The sequence below is a fragment of the Ovis canadensis genome, chromosome 12 (genome assembly GCF_042477335.2).
Source record: "Ovis canadensis isolate MfBH-ARS-UI-01 breed Bighorn chromosome 12, ARS-UI_OviCan_v2, whole genome shotgun sequence".
Lineage (NCBI taxonomy): Eukaryota > Metazoa > Chordata > Mammalia > Artiodactyla > Bovidae > Ovis > Ovis canadensis.
The window spans coordinates 53,644,260-53,661,472 of NC_091256.1; the positions used below are offsets into that span (position 1 = coordinate 53,644,260).

The window sequence follows — 17,213 nt, forward strand, 5'->3', positions numbered from 1 at the left end:
AAACCCCAAGGAGAAGACAGAAGACCTGGGATTCCTGGAAGCATCATCTCTCACAACCTGAAACAGAAGACGTACACTGAACTGTTTTGGAGAAGTAGTCAGACTTTCTTCTCAAGCAAAAGTTCCATCCAGTGTGGCCAACCACAATTACAAATTAGCCACAGAAAAGTCATATGAACTGTGACTAAAAAACAACATTGGTGGACTTCCCTGTTGGCTCAGGGGTTAGGATCCAGCGCTTTCCCTGCTGAGAACCCAGGTTCAATCCCTGGTTGGGGAACTGAGATCCCAGAAGCTGGATGGTGCAGCCAAAAAGGGACTAAATGCATATAGCTTTAGTCATCTTTCAGTGATTGTCAGCCTGAAAAATTATATAAAAGAATGAACATATGATTTTTTTGCTTGAAAAAATCAACCATATGTATTTGCTAACATAATTTTATTAATACAATAGATACAATTTCCAACATATACCATTCAAACACATGCCCTTTTCATGCGTTTCATTAAGACATGGAACTATTTTGCTTAAGAGTTTCCACTTCTCTTTTAAACCAGCTTTTGTAGTCAATGACTTGGAGAGTACAATACAAAAAGCACCCAAGCCTTTTGTCTTTTAATCTCCACTTATCCTTTCAGAACCCTCTATTGGCAAAATGTGCTTTTAGCCACTCTGCCTGCTGAAGGCTGCTTTCTCCAAACAGCAACAGGGTTTAATTCTCACTTTCTTCTACACCAGCCTCTGCTAACTCCACTGAATTTCTGTTTTCATCCTCCAACTTCTTCTTCTTCTTTGCTTTTCTTTCCAGGTTAAGCTGAGCGATGTCTTCATTTTTCTCTGTGATGTATTTTAGCTACAAAAAATATTTTTTTAATTACATTTTTACCTGATTGTAAAGCCACTGATAAGTCTAGTCGGGGAGAAAAAAAATCTATGCCATTTCCCAAACACTCCCACCCAGGGTTACATTCCTCAGAGTTAAACACAGCTTCGAATTTTTTTTTCCTGGAAGGAATCAACGACAAAAGTCAGCTCACTACTTACTCACATAGGAGTTCCCTGAATAATCAGGAGAATTAAAACTTATAGTTTACGAAAGGCATGCCAATCACAAATATACTCTACAAAGCACAAATAAAGTCAAAAGCCCTAAATTTTGCCCAACTAAAATTACTGAGCAATTCCTGTGTACCAGATCCTAGAGACACAAGGGTAATAAGACCAGGTCCTTGCCCTCAGGGAAAATTTAGTCAAATGCAAAAATTTAGCTGCAACTCTTCAGTAACAGACTTCTGTCAGATGACTAAAATTTAACAGTCCAATACGCAATAAGCAGGAAACTTCCCAATTAATAGTCTAAGATGACTTGCATCGACAATTCCTTGCAAAAGATAGAAACTGCTTACTGAAGCCGACCAAGTTACAGTTCTGAGAGAGAATTTCGGAGGACAGAAAAATGTCTTTTCCACTGATATGCAGCACCACCAGCTACCGGAGCTATTAGGAATCATATCATCCTTAACCTTGACTTAAACTTTAGAGAAACAATATTAGAAGAGCAGAGACAGAACAAAAAAGTCCAGTGGAAACAGCACTGGATTCAGGGTTTGAAGGTTAAGGGTCAGCTGTCAACCAGAAAACTTCATATTTAACTTTGGGAAATTACTTAACTCTAGTAGTCTGGCCTATAAAATGGGGCTAATTAGTCATGTTACAAAAAACCCTTATAGAGTGGCTGTGAGCTTTAAATAATGTGTGTAAAATATGACCTACAGAAGTCCTGTGTGAAATGTCAAGTGCTACACAAGTTCATTCATTCAACAACTACTCATGAGCCCCTACTGTGGGTCAGGCCCTTTTTTAGGCATGGCAGATGGAGTTGAGAAGAAACACATAAAAATCCCTGCCCTTGTGGAGCTCACATCCTGGGGAGGAACGTTAAAGTGTTTTGACTGCCAAGATCAGACTAAGTCAGGAAACCTCACAGGCATCCTGATCTGCCATCAGCCGCAGCCACTAGCCTGGGACGATCACAGCATCACCTGTAAAGTGAGGGCAACGCTGGGATGACATCTAGACGACCCCGAAAAGACAGAAAATGTGCTCAACTGCCTGCACACCCCAGATGTACTGATACTCTTTCCACACCTGGCCCACCAAAATTGTGGGCTCCATAACGAAAGCACCCCCCAGATACTCTAGCCTGTGACCTGTCTCTGACACCATGCTGTAGCTGAAACATGCGACCAAAGTTTTGAGATATTACAGAAAAGGCAAATTATGAAATCCAGAGAGCACTGATTAGAAATTTTCAAATTGGCTTAGCAAGATCCATCATCGTGAAAGAAAGACTATAAATTACAGGCAGGTCTGAGTGGTTGAAGCGTGTCTCATTTTTAACGCAAAGTGCCCTGGGGGAATCACTTCGTGGATGCCAGTGATTAATTGGGAATAATGTATTCTGATGGGAAAGGGGAGTGAGGAAAGAAACCCATCTCTCACCAGTGAATGACTCCTCCTGGCTAAGAGCTTCACGTCTTCAGTGTTAACTGTGCTTCTTTTCGCATGTCTGTAGAAAGTGCAGAAACAATTCGCCAAAATGTTTCATATTATTTAAAGTTTTGATGAAACACAAAGGTTCATGGCCAGACTTCACACCAGCAGGATCTCTAAGTAGCCCATCTTTTCAGGTGCGCGCCCGTTAAGTGACAGTGACACAGAAATGAGTGAAGTGATGAGCCAAGATACCAATTAAATGAAGAGACAGAGCAAGCAGAAGCCACTGGAGGGCCGAGGATATCTGGAGCATGTGAGCATGGAGAGGAGTGAGAGGCATCCAAGCCTTCCCAAATGCTCACAGTGGGCACAGCGACCACCACGCAAAAAGAAGCGGGTCTGTGAGGCACCTTCAGTGGAAAGAGAAAACAGCACAGAGCTCACAATACAAAGATCACTGCTGCTTAAATGAATGCTAAATAGAAAAAACAGAATTTCCACAAAGCACGGCTTCGCTAATACCACGGTCCTAATGCTCTTCCCCAAAGGCTACATTACAGGGAAAAGCTTGTGCACATGTCCCTCCCCAACTAGGAGACAATGTGTCCCCGATAACAGCCCAGCTAGGACAAACAACACCCTTTCAACTAGACTCTGTTTCTTGCTCACAACACGGATGCAAGTGCTTGTTCCAGTTCTCTTATCTCTGCTTTAAAAGGTAATCTGAGACAATGAGCTCTATTCAATAATTTATTACCCTAATTACACCCTTTCTTGCCATTTCTAGCTTCCTCCAAAAATAAGTAGGAAATTTGTAAGTCGGAATAAGAGGGAATCTTTGTGTTCTTAATAACTATCAGCGTGACCAGCACATGGCAAGTCCTCACTAAATATCTGTTGATTTAAAGATAAAACTCACAGAAATTATATTCTGTAATTTGGCCAGATTAGTCCTTCACATCCTGCCAAATGTGAAAAGATCACATGCCATCTCATCATGATGGACAGTATCTGACTACCCTGGGATAATATCCATGTCAGAAGATAACTTCTCATTAGCCGCCTGCAAGGACCAGCACAGAGGAAAGGGGTTGGGGCAGGGGGTGGAGTCAGACAGAAAGGGACAGAATAGAGACCACAAAGCCGGTCCAGAGGTGCCCTGCGGGGAGGATGTCAGGAGCCACAGACACTGTGGCCCTCGTCTGTATCACATGACAAGCTGCTCTGGCCCTTCTTAAAGGGCCAAAGAGTATGGAGGAAGAAGCACTGAACTACTCAGCATAAGATCAGCATATATGATCACAAGAAACATTCAGGAAACAGCAGAGGCAACCCTCTCCACCCCTTAACTGGTCATCTGGTTTCTCTGCACCATGTTTTATGATACCACTGTCCCAGATGGAGGGGCAGGTACATCCTATGCCAGCCACTGCACACCACAGTTCAGTTCAGTTCAGTCGCTCAGTCGTGTCCAACTCTTTGTGACCCCATGAATCACAGCACGCCAGGCCTCCCTGTCCATCACCATCTCCCGGAGTTCACTCAGACTCACGTCCATCGAGTCCGTGATGCCATCCAGCCATCTCATCCTCGGTCGTCCCCTTTTCCCCCTGCCCCCAATCCCTCCCAGCATCAGAGTCTTTTCCAATGAGTCAACTCTTCGCATGAGGTGTCCGAAGTACTGGAGCTTCAGCTTTAGCATCATTCCTTCCAAAGAAATCCCAGGGCTGATCTCCTTCAGAATGGACTGGTTGGATCTCCTTGCAGTCCAAGGGACTCTCAAGAGTCTTCTCCAACACCACAGTTCAAACGCATCACACCACAGCCTCTCCTAAATTAAACCTCTGGCTCCAGAAAATTACTCTAGAGAACATAACAAAGCAATTTTTCATTCAACACTTTTAGCAACACAGATTTTAAAGACTATTCCCCAAATGCCCCTAAATATTCATTGGAAGGACTGATGCTGAAGCTCCAATACTCTGGCCACCTGATGTGAAGAGCTAACTCACTGGAAAAGACCCTGATGCTGGGAACTGAGGGCAAGAGGAGAAGGGGGCAGCAGAGGATGAGATGGTTAGATGGCATCACCAATTCAATGGACAAGAGTTTGCAAACTCGGGGAGATGGTGAAGGATAGGGAAGCCTGGCGTGCTGCAGCCCATGGGGCAGCAGAGGCTGACACGACTTAGCGACTGAACAACAACAAAAATGCCCTTAGAATTCATTTACCATAGAATACCTATCTTCCTCAAAACGTTTCATCTTTACCATGTTAACACTAGGGGACCAAACATTAAATGAAGGAAATTCACAACTTAAGTGGAGAGATTATTTTCCAAAGTTTATAGGTGAACTGAGTTAATAGTATTTACAATTTAAGTGCATTTTTTTTCATAGAAACATTGTTACAAATACTAGTTAGGTTCCCAGCCTCCAAAGACTATCTAATAGGTAGCCAACCTGAAATAGCAGTATATATTTCAGATTTCTCAAACTGGGGTAATATAGGAGCAGGGATTATGTAGCAGGGAAAACTCAAAACCACAGGATAAAGGTGACCCTCTGCGACTATCCGTTTTATTCAGTAGTGGTGGTTTAGTCGCTAAGTAGTGTCCAACTCTTGCAACCCCACAGACTATAACCCGCCAGGCTCCTCTGTCCATGGAATTCTCCAGGCAAGAATACTGGAGTGGGTTGCCATTTCCTTCTCCAGGGGATCTTCGAGATCCAGGGATCAAACCCAGGTCTCCTGCACTGCAGGCAGATTCTTTACTGACTGAGCCACCAAGGAAGCTTTTTTAATTTTAATTCAGTGATAAACATTTTTTCCCCACACCGTGGCATGCAGATCCCCAACCAGGGATTGAACCTGGGGACCCTGCATTGGAAGTTTAGAGTTCTTAACCACTGGACCACCAGGGAGTCCTGCTCAGTGATAAACTTTAAAACAGGATTTTTTTTTTTAATGGAACATTTTGACAATGTAAAATTAAGAAAACAGACAAGTCTTCAAAGAAAATCTGCACTTGAATTAGCTCAGGGTTCTTTGGAGGAAATCTAAGGAGTGCTGGTAAACACCCCTGAGCACTGCAGAAGAGGAAACATCTCTAAGTAAAGCCTCTGACAGTCTTGCTCAGAGAGCATCAGCTGACGGCCTCTACACAGACTCCTTTACCCAAAAGATGAGTCCTTCCTTGTGCAGCTGACAGTCTAAGTGGTGCCCACACCTCTGCCCCGTGTGTACATGCTAAGTCACTTCAGTCATGTCCTACCCTTTGTGACCCCATGGACTGTAGCCTGCCAGGTTCCTCCGTCCATGGGATTCTCTAGGCAAGAATACTGGTGTGGGTTGCCACACCCTTCTTGAAGGGATTTTCCCTACTTAGGTGTCAAACCTGGGTCTCTTACGTCTCCTGCATTGGCAGGCGGGTTCTTTAACACTGTGCCACCTGGGATGCCTACTTCTCTGCCCCAGGGCCCAGCAAAAGGAAGTAGGCTTCTCAACTATAAAAAACACACAGTACCTGAAAACTTAACATGTTACAATGCTAAATAGCTCTAATTTCATTTTTATTTCTAGTATTTAAAATTTGTCATTGTCTTTTCCTACAGCTAACACAGAAATGAGGAGGAAGCTCACAGCTGGGGACTTGCTACTGGCATCTGGTGGGTAGAGGCGAGGGATGCCACAAATACCCTACAGTGCCCTGGACAGCCCCCACCAGAGTGAGGAAATCATCCAGCCCAAAATGTCAACAGTGCTGAGGTGGAAAAACTCTGATCTATGCTGATAAACTCTATGTTCAAATCAAATAACCGTTTGTCTACTAATCTACATTTTGGTGTCTCCCTTTGTAATATAAAAGACTCACATTTAAAACAAAGAAGAAGAGGGACTTCCTTGGTCCAGTGCTTAAGATGCCATGCTTCCGATGCAGGGGGTGTGGGTTTAATCCTTGGTCAGGGAACTAAGATCCCACAAGCCCCATGGCATGGTTTTAAAAAAAAAAGAAGAAGAGAAAAGGCAAGGGGTTTCCTTGGTGGTCTAGTGATTAAGAATCTGCCTGCTAATTCAGGGAACATGGGTTCGATCCCTGGTCCAGGAAGATCCCACATGCCCTGGAGCAACTAAGCCCGTGCATCACAACTATAGAGCCTGTGCGCCTAGGGCCTGTGCTTTTCAACAAGAGAAGCCACCTCAATGAGAAGACCTTGTATGGAAACTTGAGAAAGCCCAGGCGCAGCAATGAAGACCCAGTGCAGCCAAAAATAAAATAAAATAATAAATTAAAAAAAAAAAAAAAGATGGCAAGTAAAGGCAGTAAATGTATTTCACAGGAGACTTGGGGTGGGGGTGGGTGCAGGGCACAAGTAAGGGGCAACCACCTGAATTAACGATGATAAGACGCAGGAGCCGTCAGTATCCCATATATTATCCTGATCCCTTTCGGCCAAGTTGAAGATGCTAAGCGGTTTTTAGGGACTCATATACACAGGAATAGGCAAGATTTAGAGCCTGCCCTCTGAGAACCTACTGCTTTAATTCATTCAGAATATTCATCGAAGAAACAAAGAGCTATAGGAGAAAGGTGAAAAGTATGGGGTGTGGGAGAGGCTGGCACCAAATCAGAAGTGGGAGCAAATTAGAAAGCTTTAGCCCTTTCAGGCCTTCGTCATTCAAATTGCTTCATAAAAGCAATTCGCTGCAATTGTTTTCAATTACCTGTGGAACTAATTGAAGAGAGGAGCATAAATCACCTGTAAAAGCTAACGCTTTACCAGCTGAAAGCCAGTCACACACACTTTTCAAGGAGCGTGTGTCTCACTTGTCACCAGCAGGCAAATGCAGGGCTGATGGGGCCATGGGCTGTATTATCCCGACACCCATGCACTGCCCCACAAAGCACAAAGCAGCCCAGCCCGCGCCCAGCCTCACCCCCCAGCACCACACCACCTGCAGAAACAGTCTTAAAAGCAAGCGCACCATGCACAGAATCCTGGAGACATGACTCACACCTTTTTAACCTGGAACTGAATAACTTTACTTCCCTTAACGACAAATACGAGGAAAACTTCAAAAAATGCCCAATCAAGTCTGAATGGACATGATTAAAGCAGATGTTCCATTCTTAGAGAATCATGATTAGAGACTGAGTCTCCACAAAACATGGGGCGGGTAGGGGTTCAAGCTTCCCTGAAATTCACCACCAGATGGGGAGCATCAAAACACGGAAACAAGCCCAGACAATCAAGCTCTCTACCCACCTTGCAAACATTTCAAGGTCTTTGGCAAAATTTTCTGAAAGAGAAAAAGAGATGTGCTTTAATTAGCCTATCTCAACCTTAATTCAGAAGCAGAAAAGTGAAATCTCAATGTCTACAGTAAGTATAGTGACTACTACAAATCCTTTTGAAAGTGAGAGGAGGCCCTTCGGGAGGCTCCAATGCTGGATTCATTATGACCTCTGTGTCCTCCCTGCCACCTCCACCCTTCGTCACAAACCTCTGGTAATTGTGGCTACACCTCTCCTCCCTAGAAACTATCCCTTAATTTTAAACTGTGCTAGGAGTTAGGGCTTGTGAAGACATTCATCTCCCCTGAAGTCAAGCAAATACCAGCTGTCAAACTGTGGGTGATATAAAAAAGTTATAAAGCAATGAAACAAAAAATTAATGTCCAAGGACTTCCCCTGGTGGTCCAGTGGTTAAGAATCGGCCTTCCAGTGCAGGGGACACAGTTTCTATACCTGGTCAGGGAACTAAGATCCCACATGAAAGAAAGTGAAAGTGTTAGTTGCTCAGTCATGTCCTACTCTCTGTGACCCCATGGACTATAGCCCACCAGGCTCCTCTGTCCACGGAATTCTCCAGGCAAGAATACTGGAGTGAGTTGCCATTTCCTTCTCCAGGGGATCTTCTCAACCCAGGGATTGAACCTGTGTCTCCCACATTGCAGGCAGATTCTTTACCATCTGAGCCACCAGGAAAGCCCCCAAGATTCCACATGCCACCAGGCAACTAAGCCAGAATTCCACAACGAAGACCGGGAACAGCCAAAATTAAATAAATAAATAGGGCAGCCGGTCCTAGCCCTTGTTTTTTAAAAAAGTAATATTATGGGTGGTTTAAAACAAAAAAAATAAAGGTGCTGATGCCCCCGTTAGTGTAACAGAAAGAAAAAATATATAAATCTTGTAATAGAAAAAAATATAGCTCTTTCCATAAACTGAATCTTACAACCAATAGAAGAAACATTTCATGGATGGTATCCAGTGATAATGTTCTCTCTCTGTTGGTGAGATATGCCATGGCACCCACCCGCATTTCTCCCAGACAAAATCAACCTCCAGGCTTTCCACACACCCAAAGGAAAACCAGAGCTGCGTACCACACTGTCCAAAGGTCACCTCTGAGATCGCTGCAATGGTTTGCTTGCTGAACTGCATGTCTTTGTCTGACGAAACTTCCTCGCAAAGACAACCAACCGTGTAGTGAACTGCTGCCTTTAGCCTCTGAAGTAAAATCAAAACACTTCATGGGTAAGACTGCAAATAAGAGCTCTTCACATCTTAAAAAATGAAGACCAAGAAGAGGGTCTGCTCAGCCTAAATTCCTTCAGCACTTTCCGTAACGGCTGAGTGACTTTTCCAGTGTACTAATAAATCAATGAGGCCTCTGGAATGTGACTTGTAGAAACATCATTTCCTAGTTAATGGTGATGATTTAGGTGAAGTAAAGATAAGGAACAACGATGGCAGGTTAGCGGGGAGAAAAGGCAGACTGGTATCTGGGAGGTGCCCGTGTAACTTTCCTCAGTTATTCCACACTTACGTGCCAAGCACCTACTGGGTGAAGGTGTGTGCTAACACGTTAGTACTAATATGTGCTACCTGAATGTTACTGACCTGAGATATTTCAATATTCACTTACATAACAAATCACTGGCCACAAGCGTCAGTTTCTGCGAAAAAATCCCCTGGTCAATAATGTGCCAGGTATCTGGGGAACACAGTGAAAAAAGAAAGAGATTTTTGCCCCTAGATGGAAGTTAACCAAGCAAATACAGAAGGACTGGTCCCTGTGCTTCAAGTCCTTGCCAGTCCCAGTCCTGCACAAAACAAAAGATGAATGTCAGGACAACACTGGGGAAGGCTCCCGAAGGGGGATCACTGGATCCTCCTCTGATTTACTGGTTTGCTAGCCCACCTCAACAGGACCCTCACTGCTCCTTAGCAACACCTTCCAGGGCTGGAAAACACTTCTTCCCCACGCAGAAGAGTAAAGAAACGAAACAAGCCACGCCAAGGTCTCGGTCTCCTGTCAGCAAGCTTGCTGAGCCCTGGGTGCACGCCTGCTGGGGGACGGAGCTGAACTGCATGAGCTGACAGCTGAACCCGAGTCAGCGTCGCCTCTACCAGCAGGTGCCCCTGGCAGAGGCAAGACAAGGAGGGACTGCAAAAACAATACCCAGTCCATGGGCTCCGAGGGGAGGCCAGACAGACAGGAAAGGGACCTACCTTCCTTAGTTTCAGATGTCACAAGAGCAGGTAAGTGCAAAGTGTCAGTGGAAGGAGACAGAGACCACCACCCTGGGAGGGATAAAGACCCTCAAAGTCATCTTTTTTTCTTTTAATATTTATTTTTACTTTATTTTACTTTATAATACTGTATTGGTTTTGCCATACATTGACATGAATCCGCCACGGGTGTACATGAGTTCCCAATCCTGAACACCCCTCCCACCCCATATCATCTCTCTGGATCATCCCCCCCGTGCACCAGCCCCAAGCATCCTGTATCCTGTATCGAACATAGACTGGCGATTCGTTTCTTACATGATAGTATAGGTTTCAGTGCAAAGTCATCTTTTTTTTAGGTATGTGTAGTGGTGTGGTTGAGGAAGACTTTCCTATCTCTCCTTGCTATTCTTTGGAAGCCTGCATTCAGATGCTTATATCTTTCCTTTTCTCTTTTGTTTTTCGCTTCTCTTCTTTTCACAGCTATTTGTAAGCCCTCCTCAGACAGCCATTTTGCTTTTTTGCATTTCTTTTCCATGGGGATGGTCTTGATCCCTGTCTCCTGTACAATGTCACAAACCTCTGTCCATAGTTCATCAGGCACTCTGTCTATCAGATCTAGGCCCTTAAATCTATTTCTCACTTCCACTGTATAATCATAATGGATTTGATTTAGGTCATACCTGAATGGTCTAGCGGTTTTCCCTACTTTCTTCAATTTCAGTCTGAATTTGGCAATAAGGAGTTCATGATCTGGGCCACAGTCAGCTCCCAGTCTTGTTTTTGCTGACTGTATAGAGCTTCTTCATCTTTGGGTGCAAAGAATATAATCAATCTGATTTCAGTGTCGACCATCTGGTGATGTCCATGTGTAGAGTCTTCTCTTGTGTTGTTGGAAGAGGGTGTGTGCTATGACCAGTGCGTTCTCTTGGCAACACTCTATTAGTCTTTGCCCTGCTTCAATCTGTACTCCAAGGCCAAATTTGCCTGTTACTCCAGGTGTATCTTGACTTCCTACTTTTGCATTCCAGTCCCCTATAATGAAAAGGATATCTTTTTTCGGTGTTAGTTCTAAAAGGTCTTGTAGGTCTTCATAGGACCGTTCAACATCAGCCTCTTCAGCATTACTGGTTGGGGCATAGACTTGGATTACTGTGATATTGAATGGTTTGCCTTGGAAATGAACAGAGATCATTCTGTCGTTTCTGAGATTGCATCCAAGTACTGCATTTTGGACTCTTTTGTTGACCATGATGGCTACTCCATTTCTTCTAAGGGATTCCTGCCCACAGTACTAGATATAATGGTCATCTAAGTTAAATTCACCCATTCCAGTCCATTTTAATTCGCTGATTCCTAGAATGTTGGCATTCACTCTTGCCATCTCCTGTTTGACCACTTCCAATTTGCCTTGATTCATGGTCCTGACATTCCAGGTTCCTATGCAGTATTGCTCTTTACAGCATTGGACCTTGCTTCTATCACCAGTCACATCCACAACTGGGTATTGTTTTTGCTTTGGGTCCATCCCTTCATTCTTTCTGGAGTTATTTCTCCACTGATCTCCAGTAGCATATTGGGCGCTTACCGACCTAGGGAGTTCCTCTTTCAGTATCCTATCAGTTTGCGTTTTCATACTATTCATGGAGTTTTCAGGCAAGACCACTGAAGTGGTTTGCCATTCACTTCTCCAGTGGACCACATTCTGTCAGACCTCTCCACCATGACCTGTCTGTCTTGGGTGGCCCCACATGGTATGGCTTAGCTTCATTGAATTAGACAAAGCGGTGGTCCATGTGATCAGATTGGCTAGTTTTCTGTGATTATGGTTTCAGTGTGTCTGCCCTCTGATGTCCTCTTGCAACACCTACTGTCTTACTTGGGTTTCTCTTAACTTGGATGTGGGTTAGCCTTCCTCAGCAATCAATGCAAAGAAATAGAGGAAAACAACAGAATGGGAAAGACTAGAGATCTCTTCAAGAAAATTACAGATACCAATGGAACATTTCATGCAAAGATGGGCTCGATAAAGGACAGAAATGGTATGGACCTGACAGAAGCAGAAGATATTAAGAAGAGGTGGCAAGAATACACAAAAGAAAGTACAAAACAGATCTTCATGACCCAGATAATCACGATGGTGTGATCACTCACCTAGAGGCAGACATCCTGGAACGTGAAGTCAAGTAGGCCTTAGAAAGCATCCCTATGAACAAAGCTAGTGGACGTGATGGAATTCCAGTTCAGCTGTTTCAAATCCTCAAAGATGATACTGTGAAAGTGTTGCACTCAACATGCCAGCAAATGTGGAAAACTCAGCAGTGGCCACAGGACTGGAAAAGGTCAGTTTTCATTCCAATACCAAAGAAAGGCAATGCCAAAGAATGCTCAAACTACCACACAATTGCACTCATCTCACACACTAGTAAAGTGATGCTCAAAATTCTCCAAGCCAGGCTTCAGCAATACGTTGAACCATGAACTTCCAGATGTTCAAGCTGGTTTTAGAAAAGGCAGAGGAACCAGAGATCAAATTGCCAACATCCGCTGGATCATGGAAAAAGCAAGAGAGTTCCAGAAAAACATCTTTTTCTGCTTTATTGACTATGCCAAAGCCTTTGACTGTGTGGATCACAATAAACTGTGGAAAATTCTGAAAGAGATGGGAATACCAGACCACCTGACCTGCCTCTTGAGAAACCTATATGCAGGTCAGGAAGCAACAGTTAGTACTGGACATGGAACAACAGACTGGTTCCAAATAGGAAAAGGAGTACGTCAAGGCTGTATACTGTCACCCTGCTTATTTAACTTATATGCAGAGTACATCACGAGAAATGCTGGGCTGGCAGAAGCACAAGCTGGAATCAAGATTGTCGGGAGAAATATCAATAACCTCAGATATGCAGATGACACCACCCTTATGGCAGAAAGTGAAGAGGAACTAAAAAAAACCTCTTGATGAAAGTGAAAGAGAAGAGTGAAAAAGTTGGCTTAAAGCTCAACATTCAGAAAACGAAGATCATGGCCTCTGGTCCCATCACTTCATGAGAAATAGATTGGGAAACAGTGGAACCAGTGTCAGACTTTATTTTCAGGGGCTCCAAAATCACTGCAGATGGTGACTGCAGCCATGAAATTAAAAGACGCTTACTCCTTGGAAGGAAAGTTATGACCAACCTAGATAGCCTATTAAAAAGAAGAGACATTACTTTGCTAACAAAGGTCCATCTAATCAAGGCTATTGTTTTTCCAGTGGTCATGTATGGATGTGAGAGTTGGACTATGAAGAAAGCTGAGCACCGAAGAACTGTGGTGTTGGAGAAGGCTCTTGAGAGTTCCTTGGACTGCAAGGAGATCCAACCAGTCCATCCTTAAGTAGATCAGTCCTGGGTGTTCATTGGAAGGACTGATGCTGAAGCTGAAACTCCAATACTTTGGCCACCTCATGGGAAGAGCTAACTCATTGGAAAAGACCTTGATGCTGGGAGGGATTGGGGGCAGGAGGAGAGGGAGACGACCGAGGATGAGATGGCTGGACGGCATCACCGACTCGACGGACATGAGTTTGGGTAAACTCCAGGAGTTGGTGACAGACAGGGAGGCCTGGCGTGCTGGAATTCATGGGGTCACAAGGAGTCGGACACGACTGAGCAACTGAACTGAACTGAGAGGTGTAGTTAGGGATAGGGGAACAGGATAGGGATCCTTCTCATTGCTCCAGAAGATTCCTCCATCCCTCCATCCTTCCCCCTCCTCCACTTCCAGGAATAGGTTAAGGGCCTTCTTTAATAGAGGCTAAGTCTTGGACTGCAAGGAGATCCAAGCAGTCCATTCTAAAGATCAGCCCTGAGTGTTCTTTGGAAGGAATGATGCTAAAGCTGAAACTCCAGTACTTTGGCCACCTCATGCGAAGAGTTGACTCATTGGAAAAGACTCATGCTGGGAGGGATTGAGGGCAGGAGGAAAAGGGGACGACACAGGATGAGATGGCTGGTTGACATCACCGACTCAAAGGACTTGAGTTTGAGTGAACTCAGGAGTTGGTGAACGACAGGAGGCCTGGTGTGCTGCGATTTATGGGGTCGCAAAGAGTCGGACACGACTGAGCGACTGAACTGAACCGCCTGAAGTTATGCCTGAGTGTGTTCAGTTGCCAAGTCATGTCCGACTCTGCGATCCATGGACTATATAAAGCCCACCAGGCTCTTCTATCCACAAGATTCTCCAGGTAAGAATACTGGAGTGGGATGCCATTTCCTCCTCCAGGGGATCTTCCCCACCCAGGGATGGAACCCAGGACTCCTGTAGGTCTCTTGCCTTGCAGGTGGATTTTTTACCAATGAGCCACTGGCTAGGGTCAGAGGTTAAGTCCATAGACTCTAAATTCCTCAAGGGCAGGATCCTTCAGTACTGTTCATGGCTGTCCACCTAGTGCCAAGAACACCTGGCTGAGTGAACAGTGGGATCCTCCATCAGGTCACCACTGCACAGAGGATGAGGTTCAAATTTCTCAGTCCATCTTTGCAGCCCGACTCACTTATTCAGTAAGCATTTATTGTCTGTTGAGAGCTAGGCTCTGTACTAGGGGCTGAGAACACAAAACTCAAAAGAACAGTCCCTGCTCTCAAAGAGTTTATCTCCCACATCTTTGCCATGAATGAACTCTTCGAAACCACCAATGTCATGAAACCCAAAGGAGGTGGAGAACCGTTCCAGGAGAGACCAAAGCCAGGACTAGACACAATGCATGATCCCCAACTGGATCCTGGGTGAAGAAAAAAAGACCATGAAAGAATATCTTTGGGACAACTGGGGAAAACTGAATATGGATTTATATTAGATAAAGGATTTTATCAATTATCAAGTTTCTTGAATGTGATCAGATATTATGACCTTGGAAGAAGCATGTTAAAGCATTAAAATTTAAAGGTGAAGCATCAAGTGTATTTAATTCTCAAATAATTTCGAGAAAAGAAGTAAGGGAGCAAATACAGCAAAATGTTAACTGGTTACTCGAGGTGAGGGGCACATGGGTGATGAATGCGCTAATTTGCAACCTTTTCTGAAGGCTCGAACTTCAAAATAAAGGGAGACGGTGGGTAAACAGCTTCTGAAATTTAGGAAGCGCCCCTTTCCTGACCTCATTCTCAATTCTCTTCGGTTAAGCCTCTGAGATTCTTGGTTTTTCTCACGACTCTCCCACACGGTATTTATTCGCGGTGCTAAGTGAAGGACTGAATACCAGCAACTACGCCGAGAGCTGGTTATTATCACCCTGATTTTTCCATCCAGGAAAATGAGTTCGGGGAGAGTCAACACAACACTCTGTGCGGAGTCGAGATTTGAACCCACATCCGATGGGTTCCGGAGCCGGAGGGCCGAGTTTGCAACAGGTTCCGAGGCCGTCTCCTCCCCCGCAGGATGGACGCACCGATTCGAGGAGCCAACATTTTTAGAGCTCGTGCCGCGTGCCTCAGAACAACCCTGTCCGAGGAGACTGAGCCTGTCACAAAGCCAGAGGGGCCTCCGCCGCCGGACTCCCGGTGCACGGCAGGTATCTTCCCCGAATCTTCCCTCTCACTCAGCCACCCCAAGCTCCGACCCGCCAAACCAAGGAAACCGTCTCCCAGCACCCCCCGCGGCAGCCGGGTCGGCTCATGCGCAGGCGCCAGAGGCCGGAGGCGGCCGAGCTCGACTTCCGACCTGGGGCCTCGGTACGAAGACGCGGCTGGGCTGAGGCGGCGCCTTTTTCCCCGCAGAATCTCGACGCCGTCCTTCCCCAGCCCCGCCAGGACCCCGTTGTCCTGTACCTGTCGGTAAGAGAAGCTTTGCTGCTCCTCGGACCACTCCTCCTCCTCCGTCATCACCACGGGCGAATCCTGGCAGGCGCGCCAGGACAGAAAGACGCGGCCGCCTGGGAGACCTGGTCGGATTTTCCCGCCGCGGCGCCGGGCGACGGGCCGCGCTGGGGGCCAAAGCGCGAAGCTGCCGGCTGCCTCGCCCGCCCCCTGGCGGCGACTCTGGGAAGGGGGCCTCACAGCGCGCCTGCGCCTGCCTGGCCCCAGCCAAGCTCCCCGGAGACCTCAGGCCCAACTCTGCGTCCCGCACAGTTGTCAACACCAGTTCTCAGAAACAGTGTGTGTAGGGACAAGGGTTCGCAAGTCGATTGTAAATTCCATGCGACTGCAACCTCGATATGCCTTGCTAAATCTAGTGTGAGTTTTTTATAATTCTATAGTGTCACAAAGTCAGATCACTGATAAATGTTTGATTTCTATCCCCTTCAGCGAAAAGTTTCTCACCCCATTGCCGTTGCCAAAGGAATATAGTTTTGACCCAAGTGTTAGCTGATTTTCCTTTATGTTAAGAATTAAGGGACTTACCAGGACTCCCTGGCGGTCCAATGGCTAAGATTCCTCACTTCCACTGCAGGGGGTGCGGATTTAATCCCTGGTGTGGGAACTAAGAACCCACATGCCAGGCGGCCATGAATTTAAAAAAAAAAACGGAAATAAGGGACTTCCCTGGTGGTCCATCCAGTGGAGTTCAATCCCGGGGACAGGAGCTAAGATCCCACATGCCTTGTGGCAAAAAGAGAAAACAGAAGCACTATTTTTACCAACTGAGCTATCAGGGAAGCCCTATAATAAATTCAGTGAAGACTTTAAAAAAAAGAGAAGTGAAAAATAGCGAAACCTAACAGATTTGCACTGCTTCCAAACTTTCTTCAACTGAAGAAAGTTTTCCTCCTTCCCAGCTTCACTCTTTAAGTTTCACTCATTTTTGGATGATGTGAGGAAGAAACTTCTCTACTGAACTGAATAATAGTGTCAAGTACTGGAAGAATATTTCCTCAACTTATGCTATTCATGCTACAAAGGGTACAGACACCATGCACATTCAAGTTCAATCTGCATTATTAACATCCACCTCCCCCCCCCCCGCTTCCGTAAGCAGTCAACAAGGAATTAAACCCTGATTTGCAGGTTTTTTTGGTGTAAATACTCCCACTATTGCCAGATTTCAAGCAACCAGTATGAAGAAGCTGAACTCAGCATTTGTTACAAACTAGACTATGATGCATTGGAGAAGGAAATGGCAACCCACTCCAGTGTTCTTGCCTGGAGAATCCCAGGGACGGGGGAGCCTGGTGGGCTGCCATCTCTGGGGAACTAAAGACAGAGTCAGACACG

At 45.4% G+C, this 17,213-nt stretch overlaps 1 protein-coding gene across 1 annotated transcript; it reads right to left on the bottom strand.

Moving 5' to 3' along the window:
• Positions 1-420: 420 nt before the first annotated feature.
• On the bottom strand, positions 421-16,023 carry CENPS (centromere protein S). Its single transcript, XM_069544769.1, has 5 exons — positions 15,831-16,023; positions 8,889-9,012; positions 7,766-7,799; positions 2,504-2,570; positions 421-854 (listed from the first exon to the last, which is right to left on the bottom strand). Exons 1-5 carry the CDS (start codon positions 15,882-15,884, stop codon positions 714-716), a joined length of 420 nt encoding a protein of 139 aa, XP_069400870.1. The 5' UTR covers positions 15,885-16,023; the 3' UTR covers positions 421-713.
• Positions 16,024-17,213: the final 1,190 nt, after the last annotated feature.

Excerpts from the sequence above, each read along its gene's own strand:
- CENPS (XM_069544769.1), bottom strand. The coding sequence starts at position 15,884 with ATGACGGAGGAGGAGGAGTGGTCCGAGGAGCAGCAAAGCTTCTCTTAC. Across the intron at positions 7,800-8,888 it reads GGTGACCTTTGGACAGTGTG|AAAATTTTGCCAAAGACCTT; the intron begins GTACGCAGCTCT and ends TTTCTCTTTCAG. Across the intron at positions 2,571-7,765 it reads GACCTTGAAATGTTTGCAAG|ACATGCGAAAAGAAGCACAG; the intron begins GTGGGTAGAGAG and ends CACTTTCTACAG.